The sequence below is a fragment of the Mobula hypostoma genome, chromosome 8 (assembly GCF_963921235.1).
Source record: "Mobula hypostoma chromosome 8, sMobHyp1.1, whole genome shotgun sequence".
Lineage (NCBI taxonomy): Eukaryota > Metazoa > Chordata > Chondrichthyes > Myliobatiformes > Myliobatidae > Mobula > Mobula hypostoma.
In genome coordinates, this window is record NC_086104.1 from 61,546,663 (window position 1) to 61,568,877 (window position 22,215).

General features: G+C 40.0%; 1 protein-coding gene across 6 annotated transcripts in view; it reads right to left on the reverse strand.

Moving 5' to 3' along the window:
* The window catches only part of bcl11aa (BCL11 transcription factor A a), a 183,467-nt gene that overhangs the window by 51,428 nt on the left and 109,824 nt on the right, over positions 1-22,215 (reverse strand). For 4 of the 6 annotated variants that reach the window (XR_010018937.1, XM_063055947.1, XM_063055946.1 and 1 more), the window contains exon 3: positions 3,701-5,589. Coding sequence is in view for 5 of the 6 variants with exons in the window: in XM_063055947.1 (XP_062912017.1) it covers positions 3,701-5,589 (1,889 nt within the window). In the remaining variant the exon portion in view is untranslated. Of the gene's footprint in view, positions 1-1,033; positions 5,590-22,215 lie in introns of those variants that run through there. The other 2 variants (XM_063055944.1, XM_063055949.1) reach the window with 1 other exon arrangement.

The following is a 22,215-nucleotide window of genomic DNA, read 5'->3' on the forward strand; positions in this document are numbered from 1 at the left end:
CGAATGTAGTCAACATCCAAAATAAGGCTAAGAATAAAATCTCTCAATACTGAGCAGTACTGAGATACATCGCTCAAGGGAGAATTGGACTCTCCTGTCTTTGGAGACACACATCATTATGTCACCGCATTGAAAATGAAGAAACAAAACTGAAAGAGATGTTTGAGAACACACTCTGGGTTGTGTTCTAAACAAAATTTGAGAAATTACAGGATTCTTATCGATGAGATGAACCCAACTGATGTGAATTAGATTTTCCTGCAACTGCATAAGGCGCAGCAACACCACCAAAAAAATGTTAGTGCCTGTCATTTTACCAAGTTATAAAATTTTAGACATCAACTCTCAAAGAAAATACCTCATAAGCAGAAGATGCAACATTAATAGTACCATTAGAATAACTACACTCAACAGTTTGCTGACTCACCTCATGGAAGGTCCAGGTAAATGGACTTAGCAATTAATTGATCTGTTGTAATTTACTTAATAGGTAGTGCTTGTATTTTCAACTACCACCTGATCATCATTTAATTCTAAATGTATGGATATGGTGCACAAGTATGAAGATATTCATGCACTTTTAGCGGAGAGGAATTGTGGGAGAGAAATTGGCATCAATTAATTGATCATTTTACTTAGACATTGCTAGCAACAAAGAATTTATTGTATGCTTCATTCATTTCATTGATTTATGATTATATTATTTTTGGATAGCCAATGAACCTGCACAGTCCTGCTATGTAGCCAGCAACCCCCTCACCCACACAGGAAATAAAGCTGCGGATGGCACACAGTGAATTTCCTGGTTGTCTGATATGTTAAACCCTTTCTGAAGGCAGGCAAATTTCTGCAGCCTGCTACCAAACTCTATATGGGTCAGAGAAAGGGGTCACTGCAGAGATCTACTCAGCTGAGCAAAAGCTGTGTACTTTGATTATGCCATACAAAAACAAATGACTAAATAAATTTAAAAACTAAAATAATGAGGAAAGCAATAAATAAGCACACACAAGGTTCACCAATTAGCTTTAAATTTTTTATTAATTTTTTTCATAAAGGGACAAAATGGGCATGTGAACAGGATAATGCAGACAACTGCCAAAACACAGACAGTGGTTTCCAATAGACTCCTGAACTTAACAAAGACCAGAAACAAATACAATAAAAGCCAGGTTGTAATGACCTTTGGTCACTTAAACAAAAAAAATAAAAAATAAAATGAAAAAAAGATCAATTTGGTGCATCTGTTTTAAACAGCGCACATAAGCAATAATAAATAGTGAATCCCATAGTAAAAGATAAATGTCAAGTTACAACAACAGCTTTTATTACAGGAATAGAAAAGGCCGATAACAAAATATTCTGCATTGCCATTTACAAAAAAGTATTGACTCAAGCGGCTTTAATATGCTTTGCATATGAAATTTTCCCAATCTAAATATAAAGCACCATTTAGTTTTTGGCAATGAAAAAACTGCAAACATTTAATTTACTGCATATGAAGTTAGATGCTGGAATGTAGTAGGTGAGAGGTTAGGAGACAGAAGCACACTACAGAACAAACATTAGCTTGCAGTACTGTATACAGTATGGCAGCAGGAAGGGAAAGATATGTACAACCATCCACTTTGACCATTGGCGCGACGTTCTAAAGTTTCCCCAAGCAGCCGTTATACGACCTCTTATCTGTACAATGTCACGGGTGTATTCTTTTTTTGTTTGTTTGTTTTTTTGTTGAAACATACAAATAATTCGCACTATATTATCCTGCCAAATTAAAAAAATATACTGTGGCAGCCTGTTTTTTTTTCCACTACCAAAAAAAGGTACATTGATACCTTTAAAGAACAAGCAACAGTTAAAAATACAAGCTTCAATATAAATACTATAGTGCCTACACTAGGTGAACATTTATTTCAAATAACCATTCTAGAAATACAGAAAAGTAGAGACCATAAATGTGTTTAGCATAGGAATCAACATGTGTGCATTTTCCTATAGTTAAGTACTATATATATATAAAACATATATATATATATAATCTTAAACCTTTCCCAATGCAAGTTTATACAACCTGAAGAGCTGTGTACCCAAGGCAGAGTATCCACTAACTGTTAAAACATGTATAAGTCTTGGCAACCACCAAGACACTGAAACCCTAAAATATAGTTCTCCCTAACTTAATGAAGTGTTTTCTTAAAAAAAATCTTACCATTTATACTTAAAAAATCTGTACAAAAATTGTTGCACTGTAGTAGTGAGATTATTTATTCTAATTGACTGCAGTCCCATTATCATCCGCTGAGGAGACATGCTGTTAAATCGTGTTGCTTTACATTTTATATTTAGCCAGGTGCACTATTCTAGTCAATGACTGGCAAATTGACTCTAAACAATCCGTTCATTTTTCTTTCCTTAGTATTTTAGGATTTTTTCCCCTTAATTATATGTTTGTAAACTGGGAAAATTGTACAGTGCACTTAATTGTCCTATCCAAACTGTCTTTTATCCTTTTGTCTTTTTGCTCAGCCTCTGTACCCCTGATTAAAGAAAGGGCATAGGAGTCACAAGCGGAGTCAAGTGCTATTAAAATACAAGCTCGGGGTGGGTGGGGGGGGCTGGTAGGAGTATTAATGTATCATCTTTATGTTTATACAACTACTGTGTGGTGCATGAACCAAGCATGACTTTACGGATCACAGATAGGTGCTGTGAGATTAATGGAATTGTCAAGACATTTTCCTCCTTTGTTCCTACTATTTTGTTACTTCATTTTATTTATATATTGAGTATTGGTTAACTCGCTGGTAGCCAAAACTATCAAGTGCATGATGCAGAAGCATCACTTGGGTTCAGCACAAACCCAAGGCTACTCCTCCAGAAACTAACTGAAGAACAGAAAGAAAACCAATACAGTTTCAAAAGATCCAAGGCACTCAGATTATTCTTTTTTCCTTTAACCAAACAATGGCATTCACCCAATTTTCATCTTCAGTTTTATTTCCTTTGCCAAAGTCAAGGCCAACAATTGTTCTTATGGTCTAATTTAATATATTAACATTTCAAGACAAATTTTCCTTTTGTAAAAAAAAAGGACGGCTTTAACAGTGCGAATTCCAGCCTGTCCATAGAGGGTTAAATAAAGGAATCTACTTGGCGGGGAGGAGGGAGGAAATTCCCCCTTTTTTGTCTTCCCTCTCTGTGTTACGACCCAAACTATACATGGTGTGTGTTACAGGACACTATGCAGCATGGTAGTCTTCTTTCAAAAACCAAAGAAAGGACAAAGGGTTGGTTACTCAGCACTAACCGAGGACAGAATTAAATTGCCGAACATACCATACATGCTGTCTAAAAGAAAAAAACATACACAACACGTAAATTATTGCACAAGAGAAAGGCTCGAATTTGCGTAAATGCAATAGTATTGCCCCGATACAAATCATGCATTCATCAGTGACATTAAAACCAGTTGTACTGGCATCAAGCACATGTTCCTTACGTCCTCAGCTTCCACTTGGTTTTGATCACAAGAGAATAGAAAAAGCTATAGGGAACTTGAGCACCAAAACACCTAATCAGTTTTTATATCATTATTTAACAAGCGCTCACTGTGCCATTTTTTCATGTGTTTCTCGAGGGTACTATACACGCTAAAAGGCATCTGACAAATTTCACATTTGTAAACGTCTTTCCCCACCTGACCGTGCGTTTTCATGTGTCGCGTAAGCTTGCTACTCTGGGCACAGGCGTAGTTGCACAGGTCACATTTGTACGGTCTCTCGCCCGTGTGGCTTCTCCGGTGGACGGTGAGATTGCTGCAGTTCTTGAAGATTTTCCCGCAAAATTCACATGTGTCACTTCGCTTGCCCTCTTTGGAGCTGGGCCTTCCCGGGCCAGGTCCAGTGATGTGGGGCGTGCTGCCCCCACTTCCTGTGCCACTCCGACCTGAGATCCCACCGTCCATCTCTCCTGGAGGAGTGGAAAAGCGTAAACTTCCATTTTCTGAAGAGTGCTCTGATGAAGTTGCAAAAGGCGATTGTCTGGAGTCTCCAAAGCTGAGGAATGGGTCTTTCATCTGCCGTGAGGCAGCATAACCAGCAAGCCACTGTGAGTAAACATTATCTGTGGGAGGCAAAGGTGCTGAGGGCAGGTCAAAGTCTTTCTCAAGCTTAATGCGTTTGGAAAAAGGGCTGAGGGATGTCGGGCTACCCAAGATAGGCTTTTTTGATATGCCCCCAGAAGCTGATTCACCTGGAGAGGAACCTCTCCCATTGACTGTACCATCATCTGTGCGATCAGATTCACCAGCGACCGAGTCTTCATCATAAGTGTCTCTGTGAACTTCTGCTTCAGAGGAGAGATGAGTCCGCTTGTGTTTTTCAACAAGAACTTGATGGAAGGCCTCACCATAGTGCTGCATGGTGTTCATGGCAATGTTGTGCATCACTTCAGGTAATGAGCTCTTCTCCTCTATGGGCCTTGAGCTGTTCTCGTGATGGCGCCCACCCTCAAGACTGACACCAAAGGCAAATTCAGACCTATTTTCATTCTCGGTTTCCTCCTCTTCCTCCTCCTCCTCCTCCTCCTCTTCTTCCTCTTCCTCTTCCTCCTCTTCTTCCTCTCCATTTTCTGGAATCATATTGGCATCGGTTTCACTCTTGTACTTGGCTACCACAGATTTGAGAGCACTGCTGGCACTGCCAACAAGGTCACTAGTACCAGGTTCAGGAGAGCTTGCAGTGGAGAGTCCATCATCCGACTTGACCGTCATCGGTGATGACTTGTGTAAGTGTGTTTTCATGTGCCTCTTTAACTTGCTGGCCTGAGTGCAGGCATGATCACATAGGTGGCACTTGTATGGTTTCTCACCAGTGTGACTTCGGCGGTGCACTATCAAGTTACTCTGAAACTTAAAGGTTTTCCCACAGAATTCACAAGACTTGGACTTGAGCACACTCTGGGCAGGAGCCGATGTGGACTGGAGGGGTGGGAGGGGTGGTGTGCTGAGAAAAGGGGATTTGTTAGTTGATTGGAATGGTTGCAATAGCCTTTGCATAGGACTAGGCCTGTTCGGTGACAACGGAGGAGTGGAGGTATTGCCAGCTAATTCCCTAAGTCTCCTAGAGAAATCCATTGATGGTGGCTCAATAGGTATGGAATTAAGACGCAGTACCCTGTCAAAGGCACTGTTGTGATGTGCTGCCGCCATAGCCATCTCCTCAGCACTCAGCCGATCCATTCGATGGGGGTCTAGGTGATGCCGGGGTGGAGGGCTAAACAACGGAGGCGTAGGGGGGAAGCGGCCTTCTACAAGCCCTGGTGTTTCCCGAGAGACGGGCCCAGACATTCTCAGCAGGTTGAAAGGACTATTATCTGCTACATGAAGTCCATGAAGCGGGGGCTGAGGGCCACAATCTGCCCCAAGTCCTGAAGGAATGCCAACCCGTGGGGTCAAGGGACTTCCATGCTCAGTCTCCAAGTAAATTCGGAATCCATGGGTGTTCTGGGCATGTTGGAGGAGAAACCATGCGCTGCTGAATGGCTGTTTGCAAGTTGTGCAAGTGTAACTGCTCGGCTCATCCTTCCCTGCAAGAGAAAACAAATAATGCCAACATGAAGACCATGCAAACCACGCTCAGCTGCCAGCTTCAAACATTTACATAAAAAGAAACTTCCAACCCAAATTTAATGGAAAATGTAAAAACACCAGCAGACAACTTCAACCAAGTTGAAACTGAACCAATTTAATCTTCATCCAAAGCGACCAAACTATGAAGAGATCTACAACTTCACATGGTAACGCTGTTGCAGTGGTCACTAAGGTCATCAAGTATATTTATTTATGCTGACTTTATAGGTGTATCAGTGTTAATTAGCAGAACAAAGCAGGCAGTAACTATTAATTTCCCTGAATTTTATGTAGATACTTTAACTAGGAGTTGATTTCTCTTGGTAACAAATCTGAAAGACTCTTATAATTAAATAGGAAACAATATATGAACATTTCTCATTATTCTGGACAAACCACACACCATTGCTCATCTACTTAAATAACCTCACTTGTAATGGTAATTTTTCTTCTGCCAGGTAAATAAAGTCGCTATAGAACACATATTTCTCCAACTGTCTTGGATGTTTGCTATCTTTTAAAATGTTGTTCAACCTTTAAATGTGTGTCAGTCTATAAAAGAAGAATATTTGATTAAAACAAGATGAAGACAACAGTTAGAAAGGCTCCTAACAGGGGGAAAACACATCCACAAATGTGTCTTCATTTCAATCCCCTATGTAATCACGCAAACCTATCCTTTCCTATGTTTGAGAAGATCAGATTCATAACTATTTTTATCCCTTCTTTCCTCGTCTTCAAATTTATCAGTTAAGGATTGGTACAGTGTTATTTTTCCCACTTTATCTCCTCCATCAATCCATTTGATGTTTGTCTGGGTAATAGAGAAGTGGAGTGCTACATAGCTGAGGCACAAGGTGGGGGGTAACTGAACAATAAGTCCCGTAATTTCCCTTGAGACAGATGAAGACATTCTCAGCAGATAGAAAGACTACTATTTGCATGAAACGTGTGACATGAAGGTCTCACCCAGGTGTTGGTCACCTTCCAAGATTTCATGTAGGCATAAATCCAAAGCAGAAGATGCTGCCCAGACATCCTGATCTACTTCTCCCTCCCTTACTCCCGGGCTGCTGACTTCTGCTGCTGCTCAGCTGAAATCAGGTTGAGCATCAAAATGACCATCTTCTCAACTGTGAGAGTCACTGGGCAACAGGAGCAACATGTCTAACATATATTGACAAGAATTTTAAGAAGATAACACAGAATAACCAAACCTGCAGCAATAAATCCGAAGAGAAAGCAGTGTGAAGCAGTTAATAGGCTTTGGTGGAGATCTATTGAAAATTGGGTTGAAATCTTCAAAAGGTTAGAATCAGTCTGTGCTTTTGCCAGGTACGTTTTGCAGCACCCTTACATTTAGGTCATCATGAACAAACTCAGATATTAGGATATCCCACTTTTGCAAAGCCACCAACCCCTTAAACAGACAGTGTGGATATTCTGCAGGCATTAGAGGGAGTGACAGCAGTTCCCAAGTGAGGCCCCACAACCTCACACCAAGGGATATGACCCTATTGAATGTCTCCCGGCACTTCATTTCTTTTAGGTCCCTCCAAGAGACAGTCTCCCGAAATTTAGCCCAAGACTTTTTTTCTTCCTTTCTCCCCGGTAGGAGATTGCACAGCAAGTATGTTTATAGGTAGGGAGAATGACAAAAGTTACATCCTTTCAACATAGCACATTACAATAGTTGGTCTTTGATTGTCCTTTTCCAGACATCTGTGAAATAAATGAAGTGTAAGCTGGTTCCCACAGTGCAATTTCATGCCTGGAAGTTCTCCTTAAAAGGATGTTGGCTCCCAAGATGACATCAAGACTTTAAACGGCAGCAATTCCTGGAATAATCAGCATCATAATAAATCATAATTCAACCCCCATCTGATTATTTAGTACACAACTTCAATATTAAGCACTAAAAATATCATTGATAAATTTTATTCATTTCTTAAATTTATTATCTACATTGTTCAAATTCTTTATGCATTTCCCACTATTAAGATGACTCCTGTAGTGGACAGTGGAGGTAGACCTGTCTCTCTGGATGAAGCGTTGCCACCTGTTTCCTATTCCATGTAGCAATAGCCTATATTTTGTACTGCTTTGGTGAATTTTCAAATTATTTAATCTCCTTGAGTCAAATTTAATAAAAAAAAACTGGGTTAGAACCACTGTAATTGGACGCCAGCTCCCTCAACGAATTGTTGGCAGAGGCACTGTTTTTGAAATTTTTGATCAGTGGTCTCTCTTTTGAAGTATCCGGATAGAAAGGGAACACTTTGCACAATGCATTAATATTACAAACATGCATTTGATTAACTTAGTCTGTATTCTCCCAAATTCCCCACAAAATATTTAGGATGAACTTACTATTATTTATTCATGTCGATTTGCAGTAAATATTTCAGTCGTTTTTGCTTTGTCCCTAAAAATCTTTTTTTCACTTCATGCTGATTTAAGTACTATCTCAATCTCCATCTCCTCTAGCCTTTTAGACCTTCACCATATGTAGTTGTACACAACATGCAGGCCATTGTTTATATTGCATTTGAATGGCATTATTATGCAGCTTATGATATTTAAAGCTGCATCAGAATATTTTCTGAGATGTTCTCTGCTTGACAGAGGAACTAAATGAGTAAAACTATAAATGGAGAGGATATCAACCACAGCATTGCAACCACAGAGTTCAAATATCCAGCCCAGGCAAACACACCTTGTATATTTAAGCCACTTGATAGGTAGGGTGGCTATCTCATTATTGCCATTCCTCACGTTATTAATATAGGCAGTATATATACTCAGTGGCCACTTTACTAGGAGCAGGAATGTGCTATTCTGCTGTTGTAGCCCATCCACTTCAACGTTCAACTTGTTATTTGAGTTACTGTCCCCTTCTTGTCAGCTTGAACCAGTCTTCTGACCTCTCTCATTAACAAGGTGTTTTCACCCACAGAACTAGCTGTTTTTTGTTTTCCTCACCATCCTCTGTAAACTCTAGAAACTGTTGTGAGTGAAAATTCCAGGAGCTCAGTACTTTCTGAGATACTCAAACCACCTAATCTGGCACCAATAATCATTCCACAGTCAAAGTCACTTGGATCACATTTCTTCCCCGTTCCGATGTTTAGTCTGAACAACAACCAAATCTCCTGACGATGTTTGCATGCTTCCATGTATTGAGTTGCTGCCACATGATTGGCTGATTAGATATTTCCATTAACAAGCATATATACCTAATAAAATGGCCAATATGTGTACACATATATTAGTAATGTGAGGAATGGCCAGGGGTGAGGAATGTCACAAAACTTTCAATGGACAGGAAACAGACTGGGCCGTGCAGAGACAGTGGTTTCAGTGTGCTGGGGAAGGCTTGTGAAGTCAGACTGTTGGTGTGCAGGGGAGAAGGTTGGGGGTGTAGGTGATTATGTTATCTTGAGAGCTAGAAATGATGGTTTGCTGGTGGGATATATTAGAGGCAGTTGAATTAAATTGAATCTCTTTGTCAGCAAGCTGGCAATGCTGCCTTGGCCATGAAAATCTCGCAATGGACTCTCACTGTACTTGTGTTTCCTGTAAGACTGATCATCCTGATCAGCAGGGTTACACACTTTGCAGCAAGCCACCATCACTGTGGTAAATGTGGGTGTTCAGACAGGGAGACTTCAGTACTCCACCACACTGGGCTGAAGGATGAGCTTGTGCTAATGAAGGGAAAGGCAGAGGCTTAGCCTAAAGTCAGCTCTTGTTTCCTGGGACATGAAGATCATAACCTTAGCAGTTTCGTGGTACAATATTATGAGCTGTGAGCAGAATGGGGAATGGTGGGGCAAACCACTATTACATTTCTATTTACACACCTCTGTATTGAATTCATATTTTTTAAACATTTAAAAATTACAGTAAAACATATCTATCACTGGGCACTTTAGTACATTAATAGCAGGGGGGCATATTAGCAAGATCTATAATAATAGCTGCATAACATAGATTACAGTACTTTATTGCCTAGAGGTACAAACATGTAGTTCAGCCCTCAGCACATCAGAGCATGGTGACACTGTGCCTTCCTACCTAGCTACCACACAGCCCTTTGCTCGTAAAAATGTTACCAAATTTTATTGTGGCAAAGGAGTAGAGAGATGTATCTAAAGAAAGATCTTACCTATTTACATGCCCTTTTATTGGAATATCTTTAAGAGGGTCCATGCAAAAATTTTTGAAATGGGTAATTTTCTCAGTATGAAAGTACGGAAAAGGCCTATCCTCAGCATTCTGTTGAAACATCTTATTTTTGTCAAACACTCCTCGTACAACGTAAATGGAAATCATCCAGCACCAACAGTATTATGAGGGATTGATCAGTAAAGCCCCAGAATGGCAGCTTACCTCCCATCTGCTATTTCTAACTTGGAATTAATTGCTCCAAATCTTCAGCTCCATGGACAAAATAAACAGGCAAACTCAGGTCCTTATTGTTGTCATGTTCAAGTCTTTCCACTAGATACTGCTAGTGAGCGCCATACATACTCTGGTGACCTCTAGTGGCAGAAAGCTGAGCACTGCAATTAAGTGGGGCTGACAACTTTAGCAGGGTGAAAGGTAAACTGTTTAAAGGGAACATGAGAGGGAACATTTGTTCAGAGGGTGGTGAGAGTGTGGATGAGCTGCCAGTGGGAGTGGTGAATTCAGGTTCAATTTCAACATGTGAAGACGAATTTCGATAGGTACTGGACAGATAGGGTATGAAGGGCTATGGTCCAGGTGCAGGTCGATGGAACTAGGCAGATTAATAGTTTGGCATAGACTAAATGGGCTGAAAGGCCTGGTTCGGTGCTGTGATGCTATGACTCCTCGACTCCTCTGAGACGTCATCTCCCCAAAACACTTGTTTCAAGAAAAACAAGTGCTGCAAAATCAATCTCCCATATTTCATTCTTCTCGTGTGGTGTCTACTTCCTGGAAGAGAAAACTATAGAGCTGCAGATTTGAGGTTGTTGTCATTGGGTCACTTTGCTTTGCTGATAAGAGGTACTTCAGGGTTTATATCCCAGAAGCTTTGAGGTCCAGGACTGTGTTCAGCCAAACAAATGTGATGAATGAGTGACTCTCAAGATTCCTAACGGAAGGAAAGGCAGGTCTTGAGCACAGTTATGTCCCAACCCTTTCCCAGAGGAAATGGTATACCTGACCATATAGAACTGGAAATAAAAGGCAGCTTTTGTTCTGAGGTTTTCTGCACAGTGGTGGCTCCTTTACAATAATGTACATAAGTGAGTTGTGTGGCACTGAATGTCCTGCTCTCAGTCCCCGTTTGGTGGCGTCATGGTCAGGGGTGCTAAACCTTTCCAAAGGGATGTTGTACAGTAAAATACTTCAGTGGGGCAGATTGTTCTTGGTACTGTAGGTATAAGAGTGGCAGTAGGAGAAACCTGAGACGGCCAGAACTCCTCCATCCTCAGCCCCGCCCCCCACAGCTTCAGTATATGACAACGGAGGGCAGACCTCAAACTGACAAAGTATATCACGAAAAATATCTGAAAGGTAAGGATAGATTCCCTCCTCATATTTAACTGAGAGGTTCCATTATTTTGGTTTTCCCTATTTACCTTGTGACCAATAACTGGGAAGAGAGTCCACAACTTGTGAGATGAGTCTAGCATATTGGATTTCAAAGGGTAATTGAACAAATATCCATCACTAGGGACCTAGAGATATCCATCTGGTAAACCAACATGTCAACTCTGCACCCATGATGTGGTTAATAGCTACTCACTAGTGAGGCTTTCAAAAAGAAATAAACCCTGTAACCAAAATTACTACATATTATTAACCTATGAATTTGTCTGTGAATGTGTTCATTCACTCCACACTGCTACCATGAGATTATTTGCTACAGCTTGAGTAGATACAGTAATGATGCTGTTTGGCATCACTATGGGATCAGGGATGAGGATATGAGAAAGTAAATGTTGCCTTTAATAGTGAGAAAGATGAAATGGTTCAAATTTACACGGCAATATTTTCTGTTTTATTGCACAAAAACAATGTAAAATTAAATCTGGTAGAGATGGCTACATCCATGAATATAAATGTACACTAAACAGAATATCCTGCAATTAAGTGGCATATTTTACAAGACAAAAGAAAAGATCAGAGTAGCTTGCAGAGCCTCAGATAAATATTAGTGATATGCATTGATGAACAATGTGATTAAGTGTGACTGTCTGTATTTAAACCGCAAAAAGGCTTAATATATAATCATCCAATTGACAAATGCACATGGGCAGCATGAATTTCATCTGCATGAATTTGACTGAATTGAGAAGCTAGTGAGCTTACAATTACCGAACATGGCCTTCTCGTTTTTCCCTAGCTAAATGAGGTTTGATCAAGAGAACAGTGGTAACATTTTCATGTAAAAGCATGGCATAAAAATATGGACAATCAGTATAATCATAATTTCATAAAACCATATCAGTGATTTAACAGAAACATTTCAACGGTAAAGAACCAGAAAGAAACTAATAATTACTATTAGTTATCTAGAGTTCTATGCTTCTTAATCACCAGAGTTTAATTTCATTCATGTCAAGCTCGTTTAACTGCATTTTGCTTGCAGTTCAGTGGCTGCATTCATGTACTTATATTTTGGCTCAGCTTAAGCATTAGGCTTTTAAAATGTGCTATCATAAAGCATAAAGGCCCCCATCAACCTTTTAAATCAGTCCCTATGTTTAAACTTCAAAATTTGGCCCACTATCAGTCCCGAAATTGTACTTAGTGTGACCAGCCAGGAGCAGACTAGTTTGGATCTACCACTGGGCTTCTTTCTTCTATCAGGAGGGTGAGGCAGGTTAGGCTACAGACCCCTCTATTACTCCGTCAACATAACTGCTGTGATTGACCTATAGAGGGGAAAAAGGGCGATTTACTTCAAAGCAGTCTGACATTTTTCCCCAGCCCTACAATAAATTCATTATACTTCTAAGTCAGTTTAAAGGCGCATATATATTTGAGTTCAGCCTCCAGGAGAGTAGTGTCTGAGCAGAGAGCTGCAATGTGTTTCCTGCTCAATTCAAGGCTATTTCATCAGTTAATGAGGCAAACATCTTAAGTGCAGTATCACTAGGAACCTTTGGTTATCCCTTATGTCAATCCAACAATTCCCAACCATCCATGTGGTTAATAGATACTCACTGGCAGTATATTCAACAAGAAACAAAACTTAACAGCAAAGGTATTGTACATTTCTATGCTGACATGAGATTTTGTGTTAAAGTACTTATAATGTAGTACTATTAAGGCTCTATATAGCTACGTATGACGTTGGAATGTGTTAAATGCAGCTTTCCCATTTTTAGTGCCTTTATGTGGTTTGTGGTCCTGTGAGAGAGCCTATAGAAAGTAATACTTGTTTTTAAAGCCTCTGATATTCATCCATGAATGTTGGCCTATGGGCAAAATTTACGTATAGAGGCAACCTGCTTTACATTACAGCTTTCCAAAGCCAGCAAAGACTACCTCATTCCCATTGCCAATGGCACATCAACAGTCTAAAAATATCAAAGAAATAATATTTACTCCACATATCGTTCTTCTTTTGACAAGTAAATGGGCAACAATGACTGCGTTCTGTCTAGCCCTTCATTATGGACCACAATGTTTCAATGGTCACCAGCTAAGTCAAACCACACAGGAATGTCCCACTCCCTTGGGATACTAAAATTGGCAGAAATATGCTGACGCCTGCACACCCTCTGAAGAGTTTCAGAATCTCATCATAATCACCAAAACAAGGAAACTCCATTTCCATTTTATAATGTTCCAATTTCATAAAAACCAACAGTTCCAAAGAAATAACCATTCTCTCTCTCTCTCCTGTCTCTGTCTGCCTGTCTCTCTCTCTCTCTCTCTCTGCTATAAGTTCCAATTTTACCCAGGGCTCGTGCATCATCTGTTAATACACTCCTTGTCAGATCCCATCTGTACTTCATTCACTGAACCAGCAGCAGGAAAGACAAATGTTTTAAAAAAAAACATTTTTGTGGAAAAATTCTTAAGAATCTGCCAGTGGCATGGAACTCTTGGGAGGAGAATAACTTTGTCATTTCTTTTTTGCTGGTTGGATCGTATTGTTTTAGCACTTAGAAGCTCATTTCTTTCTCAATGTCAGAAACTCAAAAAGAGGTCTCCCAAACAAAGTGACATAATTCCTTTCTCTGCACCCTCACCCGACCACTTGTTTAAATAAAGACTAGTGTTGCTTGGTTACGTTCCAGGTGCACTCCTCGTCTTAGTGAGCACTTGATAACTCCATGGGAGTAGTTTCTTTCCCAGATTGTGTGGTTATTTAAAATTGACTTTCATCTGTCATAAATGTGGTCTACCAAGCCTATGGCCAGCCATCAGGTACCCAGCGATACTAGCCCCATTTTCCAACTCTTGGCCCACAGTCTTCTTTGCTACTGCATTTCCGGCTCTCGTATTAACACTGTTTCTGTCAGAACCTATCCTCACCATCCCCTCAGGATGTGTGTTCCAGATTTCAACTACCTACTGGATGATCTTCGAACTTTGAAAATAATTCTTCCTCAAATCACCCTAAATCTCTGACCTATTATCATAAAAAGACCATAAAACCATAAGATTTATGAGCAGAATCGAGCCATTTGACCCATCAAGTCTGCTCTGCCATTTCATCATGGTTGAACCATTTCCCTCTCAGCTTCAATCTCCTGCCTTCTCCCCATAACCCCTCATGTCCTGACTAATCAAGAATCTATCAACTTCTACCTTAAATATGACTTTGCCTCCACATCCACCTGTGGCAATGAATTTCACAGTATGGCTAAAGAAATTCCTTCTCATTCTGTTCTAAATGGACATCCCTCTGTTCTGAGGCTGTGCCCTCTGGTCCTAGACTCCCCCACCATAGGAAACTTCCTCTCCACATCCACTCTATCGAGGCTTTTCAATATTCGATAGGTTTCAACGAGATCCTCCCTCATTCTTCTGAATTCCAGCAAGTCCATGTCTAGAGCCATCAACCAGTCCTCGTATGGTAACCCTTTCATTCCTGGAATCATTCTCGTGAACCTCCTCTGAAACCTCTCCAATGTCAGCATATTCATTCTTAGATAAGGAACTCAAAACTGCTCACAATACTCCAAATGAGGACCTACCAGTGCATTAGAAAGCCTCAGCATTACATCCTTTCATTTAGATTCTAGTCCTCTTTTCTCTCCATTTAGAAAATAGTCCATACTTTCCTTTTATCCACCAAAGTGCATTACCATACACTAAGTCCTTCTGTAGCATTCCTGCTCCTCCACCTATCTTTATATTGTTCGCAAAGTCATCAATTCAATCATCCAAATCATTGACACATAACGTAAAAAGCGGTCCTAACAAAGACCTCTGTTGATCACCTCTAGTCAGTGACAGCCAACCAGAAAAGGTTTCCTTTATTCCCACTCTTTGTCTCCTGTCAATCAGTCAATGCTCTAATCTTGCCAGTATCTTTCCTGTAGTACCATGGGTTCCTAACTTGTTAAGCAACCTCATGTGCTGCACCTTGTCAAAGGACTTTGGAAAATCCAAGTACACAACATCCACCAATTCTCCTTTGTCTATCCTGCCTGTAATTTCTTTAAAGTATTCCAACAGATTTGTCAGGCAAGATTTTCCCTTAAGGGAATCTTGCTGATATCGGCCTATTTTATCATGTGCCTCCAAGTACCCCAAACCCACATCCTTAACAGTCAACTCCAACAACTTCCCAACCACTGTGGTCAGACTAATTGGCCTATAATTTCCTTTCTTCTGCCTCTCTCCTTTCTTGAAGAGTGGAGTGGCATTTGTAGTTTTCCAGTCATCCAGAACCATGCCAGAACTTACTGAGTCTTGAAAGATGCCTCCACAATTTCTTCAGCCACCTCTTTCAGAAGCCTGCATGTAAAATATCTAATCCAGGTGATTTATCTACTTTCAGACCTTTCAGTTTTCCAAGCACTTTCTCCCTAGTAATGGCAACTTCACTCACTTCTGCCTGCTGACACTCTCGAACTTCCAGCATACTGTTCATGTCTTCCATGATGAAGACTGATGCAAAATACTTATTCAGTTCATCCACTATTTGCTTGTCCCCCATTACTATCTCTCCAGCATCATTTTCCTGTAGTCCAATATCTACTCTTGCCTCTTTTTTTTACACGTTAGATATCTGAAGAAACTTTTCGTATCCTCAAATAACAAATAAATTCTTCTCAGGCTTCCACTTGGGTACAGGTATCAAATATAAACGATACTTCTAAGAAGATGGCAGAGTTTATCATCAAACGTTGGTTGTAATTGATACCTGTACCCAGGTGGAAGCCAGAGAAGAATGTATTCGACATACATGCCCGGAAAGCACTAGATCTTTTTGGTATTCTCAATAATATTATTGGCCAGCTTACCTTCATATTCCATCTTTTTCCTCTTTATGACTTTTTTTAGTTGCCTTCTGTTGTTTTTTAAAAAATTCTCAATCCTTTAACTTCCCACTAATTTTTACTCGATTATATGCCCTCTCTTTGGCTTTTATGCTGGCTTTGAATTCCCTTGAAAGCCACAGTTGCATCATCCTGCCTTTAGAATGCTTCTTCTTCTTTGGGATGTATCTATCCTGCACCTTCCAAATTGCTCCTAGAAACTCCAGCCTTTGCTGTTCTGTCGTCATCCCTGCTAGTGTGCCCTTCCAATCAACTTTGCCTTGTTCCTCTGTCACGCCTCCGTAACTCCCTTTACTCCATTGTAATACTGATACACCCGACTTCAGCTTCTCCCTCTCAAATTGCAGGGTGAATTCTACCATATTATGATCATTGCTCCCCCAAGGGTTCCTCTAATGAATTTCAGTTCAATGTACAATAAACAATCCGGAATAGCTGATCCCCTAGTGGACTCAACCACAGGCTGCTCCAAAAAGCCATCTTGTAGCATCCTACAAGTTCCTCCTCTTGGGATCCAGCACTAAGTTGATTTTCCCAATCTACCTGTATATTGAAATTTCCCTTGATTATTTAACATTGCCCTATTGACATAGCTTTTCTATCTCTTGTAATTTGCAGCCCACATTTTCGCTACAGATCAGAGGCCAGAATATTATTCCCATCAGGCTCTTGTTACCCTTGCAGTTTCTTAGTTCTACCCACAATGATTCTACACCTTCTAATCCTATGTCACCTCATTCTAAGGATTGATTTCATTTTTTTTACCTACTTGCCCTGCCAATCTGCTTGTCCTTTCGATACAATGTGTTTCCTTGGGTGTTAAGCTCACAGGATTGTGAGCCTCTGACCTGCTCCTGGAGACCCATTATATAGATGCTATTGCAATTTCAGTTTCTGGTCAATGGGAACTCCTAGGATATTGAAAGTGGATCCAGTGAGATAATGCCATTGAAGGTCAGGGGGTGATAGGTGGCTATCACAGCTGCATTACACATGTGTGGCATAAATGACTCTTGACACCTATCGACACAGTATTAATCTACAGTGCATCTTTGGGATGGGCAAAAACAAAGAATGAATGGAAATTTACACGGTCATGCGAAGAACATGCAAACCTCACACAGGCTCAATGTCATGACTGAATCCAGGTCCATGAAGCTGCAAGGCAGCAGCACCCTTTTCTTAAGCCTGGTCTTAATTAAAAAATCATTACTCTCCTTTTTGCTGATTCCTTCCATTTCCATTCTTTCTCCCTATCCTTCTCTTGTTTCCTTTAAAGTCCTGATGACTTGGTTCCATAGCTATACCTTTCCATTCTCCCGCTATCATTCTCGAGAAAATGTAGGAAGCATCACAACAGGCCCTTAAGCTGTCCTGGTCCATTGACCAGACATACAGTAGATACTCTTTCCAGTAGGGACAATGAGAAAGAGTGATCAACTTTTCTCCAGCCTAGACCAGCATCAAGATTAATTGGAGCACCCTCTTCTCAGATGCTACAAATACCATCCACTTAGAAACATTTTTACAGGGCTCTTAATTACAAGTGTGAGAACCATGTGCAAAGTATGCTTAATCAATGAGTTTAACTCTTACTAAGTGTTTTTGTCAGGGTTTGGGATTTGACAGCAAAACAAAGTTTTGGCAACATAGTTCATAGCAGGCCTGTCAGCCCAACCGATCAGTTGTGACCATCAACTTCTCAATTACACCATCCTATTTCATTTCACCTGCTTCCCATCAACTTCACTGAGATTCTACCACTTATCCCATACACTATGTGCAAGTTACAACAACCTGCCTACCAACTGCACATCATTAGCTTATGAGAGGAATCGAGGCACCTGGAGGAAACCTACACAGTAGAAGGGGAAAGGTGCAAACTCCACAGAGACAGCAGCCGAGGTCAAACTGAGCCCAGGTCTCTAATACTATGAGGCAGTGGCTCTACTGTGCCACAACGCACCACTAAGGATCTGGCGACTGTGACTGTGATTGTAATTTATCTGAAATCAGCCAAACCAGAGTAAAAGATCAGGTACTTGTTAAATCGATTGCAAGTCTTTTCAGCTGGTTTAAAAAACACACACATTACACTGAAAGCTGATTCTACCCACAGAACTGCCTTTGAAGCCTTGGAGGAAAGTACACAAATTAAGAATTTTGCTGGAAAGGAACTATGACACACCTTTCAAAACATTTAAAATGTTTGTTACAAAACTGTTTTTGTGCACTATTGTAAATAGCAAATCAGACTATACATAACTTTGTTCATTTTTTAGTGATTAAAAATCTCAACAAACACATTGAAGTGTGAATTTTCTTCTGATAACTTGGCTTCCACTCTTAAAATTTTATGACAGAGTTCTTCTTTTTTAAAAATTCAAGGTGATAAAATAATTACTTTCTAAAGCTCGACCTGATTCTGCTAGTTCACAGAAGGTTTTACATTTGTGATTAGGCCAATGTATTTGAGTGAAAACTTGAACCAGGTCTCTGGAAAAGCAGCAGAATTCTTTTGCGCCCTGCTTGCCAGCAAAATAGTCCAATTTCCTTTCTTAGAACTGTAAAGAAAAGCAGAGGTGGGGGGGATAATCCGAGTCTTAAATTCCCCTGTGAGTGTTGATGAACTTTGTGCTCTCTACAAAGCCACACGGTTCCCGGCTCAAGTTCAATGATGTTAGTTATGACACATTAATTGAGAATTACAATTAAATTACTTGAATTAACCCTTCTTTCACATTGAAAACAACACTCTTCAATATGGAGAGCACTTTTGATGGCTCTGCCCTAATGATGTTAACAAATGTATGACAGCATCAAAGGTTCAACCACCTTGACATTACAAGAGTTATTTTCCCCTCTCCATTATATTTAAACTCACTAGTTAGTACACTTATACCAAAACCATGTCTGTTTTACTTTAATCACAGTCATTTGAAATAAATACATTACAAAAAGTGATTGACAAATAAGCACTGCTCACAGAGAAAAACAAACTAAATTGTGAATTTTTACTTGCGATCACTCTTCCAGTTATTCTAGTTTAAGCAGTTCCAGGAATCGCACTACCCACATAACAAAAAGAAAGGCACATAAACATCCCTGCTTTCTAAGAGCCACTTCAAGAAAAATTGGTTTTATCAAGATTTCTAGTAGCTTGTGAGAATGTTCAAATTGAAAACAGACCATCAAGAGTAGCAGACAAGTACTGTTTCATAAAAAGAACTCAAAAAAGTGTTTTCAGCTGTCTTCTAGAGGATACTAAAACTCTTTTATTTACCAGCATATAGGCTTAAATTGTCCATGTTATTGTTCACTTCAGTTCAATGTTTTAAAAACACTATATACCAAACTAGCACGATGTAAAGAAACATATGGAATCTGTTTGTTCCTGGCCTAGTTATTACTGACATTACTACTCTTGTTCAGGGCTAAATTTAACCAACAATTAATCCTGGCCTGTAGATTAGAATCTGAACTCCATGATGCTCTAATCAAAATCATATTTTGACACGTTTCTTCCCCCCCCCCCACAACGTGTGCATTTCATTAAATAAGGTTGCAATATTAAATCTGAAAATGCAACATTTTCCAAACAAGACAAATGCAGCAAGTTGAAAGTGATGGTTTCTACATTATGTCAGAGCCTCACTGTTCATGAAATTAGAAGTCTTGGATCCAGCTTTTACTTTTTATTAATGTAGCACACTGCAAAAATAGGACAAGATATTAAAAACCAAAGCAATTAGTAAAATTTGTCTCAGGGAAGGCATTTTCCCCAGAACTTTTCCACTGGCTAATACTTCATTAAAGGGGATGAGCAGCTTTAATTGGGTAGTAATGATAATAACCATTGTAGAACCAACTCCCTATTTCAGGCAATGGAAGGGTTTTGCAATTCATGCAACATCCCTTTTTTGGAATTGCTCTTTCATTTCAATGCAACATTGCTAATGGACTAATAAAACGTCTTGACCCGAGAAGCTATTTTGTTTTCTTTTGAAAATTGGAATTTGCAACAGTAAAGATTATGGGTTGTAATCATTTTACCAGCCGCACACAATTAAAACCAAATTATTTCTATTAGGTCAAAACAAAGATGGATTATGCAGAAATTAAATTAGCCAAGCAGAAAATATATCTAAATTTAAAAGTTTTCCAGTCAAAGACGTTAAATGTCACGGAAGTAGGGCCTGAGGAGGCAATGAAAAATGAATAAAAAGTAATCTTAAATACAATTTCTTCACTTAATGATTGTTAATCTACCAGTTAATATAAAAAATGGAAAACCCTGGCGTTATTCAAAATACATTTAATGGTAGAACAAATGTATTGATAAGCCAACTTTGCTCATGTCATTGTTCCCAACTTTTTTGGGGCCTTTTGGATAATCAATAGCTCACAATAAGGCACAAAGTACAAGACCCAATTGAGATACTCTGTTGCAAATCTAAAGCTCAGTCCGTCAAATGTCACTCATTCTGAGTGCCAATCACTCATTTAGATTTAAAATTGTGACCTATTTTGATGAATGTCAGCCTTAAAAATAAACACAGCTCCATTTGTTTAAATGGGTCTGCAAGCCATGTCACTCTCGCTGTTCATAAATGCCACTCTGAACATTTCCCCTAGTGTCGACAGCCCTGAAAGAGGTTTATGAGCATCAGCAGAATTGTGAGTGTGAATTATTACCTTGTATCTCTCTGTCAGATGTTTGTCATTCTTTCTCATGTTTACTTGAGACAACATGATATAGGTGAAAGGGTGATAAAGAGGATGGTGATGGAAGAGCTAAGACACGTGACTGTGCAAGGATACCTTCAGCCACACAACTGTCACACGGGGCAGCAAACCGGTACAACAACTTATCACAATGCATGATTCCCCCATGAGCTGAATTTCCACTCTTTGCCATGGAGAGTCATTGTACAGGGGGCGCCACTTGCCCATTCAGGAGAGATATGAAGAGAAACAAAACATAGCCAGTCTCTTAGCATGTAATCTGCTGGAAAGCCTGGGGTTGAGTCAAAAGCTGATTACAGTAATAGATGTACAAAATTTAAATTGTTTTAAAATACATTCCGCAATCCAGCAGTGAAACTAACACTAGTAGTCAATGTATCTTACCTTGGATGGATTTAATCTCATTTCCACATAAATTCAATTGACCGGTTCACAAGAAGCTGTCAAACAAAAAGAGCAGCTTCTACTTTCTGAAGGGATTCAGGGCACGCAATAGCAAGAATGGGCACCACAGTAGCGTAGTGGTTAGCGCGACGCTATTACAGCTCAGGGCATCGGAGTTCACAGTTCAATCCCAGCATCCTCTGTAAGGAGTCTCTATATGTCCTCCCCGTGGAATGTGTGGGTTTTCTCTGGGTCCTTCGGTTTCCGCCCACAGTCCAAAGACTTACCAGCTAGGTTAATAGGTCATTGTAAATTGCCCCATGATTAGAATACCGCTAAATATGGTTTGTCAGCTCGAAGCACCAGAAGGGCCTATTCTATGCTGTATCTCTAAGTAAAAAAAAATGCTTCTACATGTCTTGGCAACCATGAAACCAATAGGAAATTCAGGTTCTCCTATGTAAACGTCACCCTTAGTGCAATCACAATGCTGCCATTTTCTTGACTATACAAGCTCCTTATTTCAAGCTTGACCTTTCCTTTCCCCAAAATACAAGGATATTTAAAGTGGGAGCGGCTTCAAGTTTCCGGGTATCAGCATCTTGTGAGATCCATCCAGGGCCTAACGTATTAATGTAATCATGAAGCAGATCTATTTTGTTAGGTGCTTGAGAAGATTTTGTACGTCTCCAAGGACCCTTGCAAATTTCTGTGGATGGACAGTGGAGAGCACATTGACTGGCTGCATCACAGCCTGGTACGGAGATTCCAATGCACAGGATCACAAGAGGCCGCAGAGGGCTGTAGACAGTCAGCTCCATCACGGACACAACCCTCCCCATCACCGAGGACTTCTATAGGAGGCAGTGCCTCAAGGCAGCAGCAGCTTCACTAAAGATTCTCACCATCCAGGGCATGCCCTCTTCTCATTGCTACCTTCAGGGAGGAGGTACA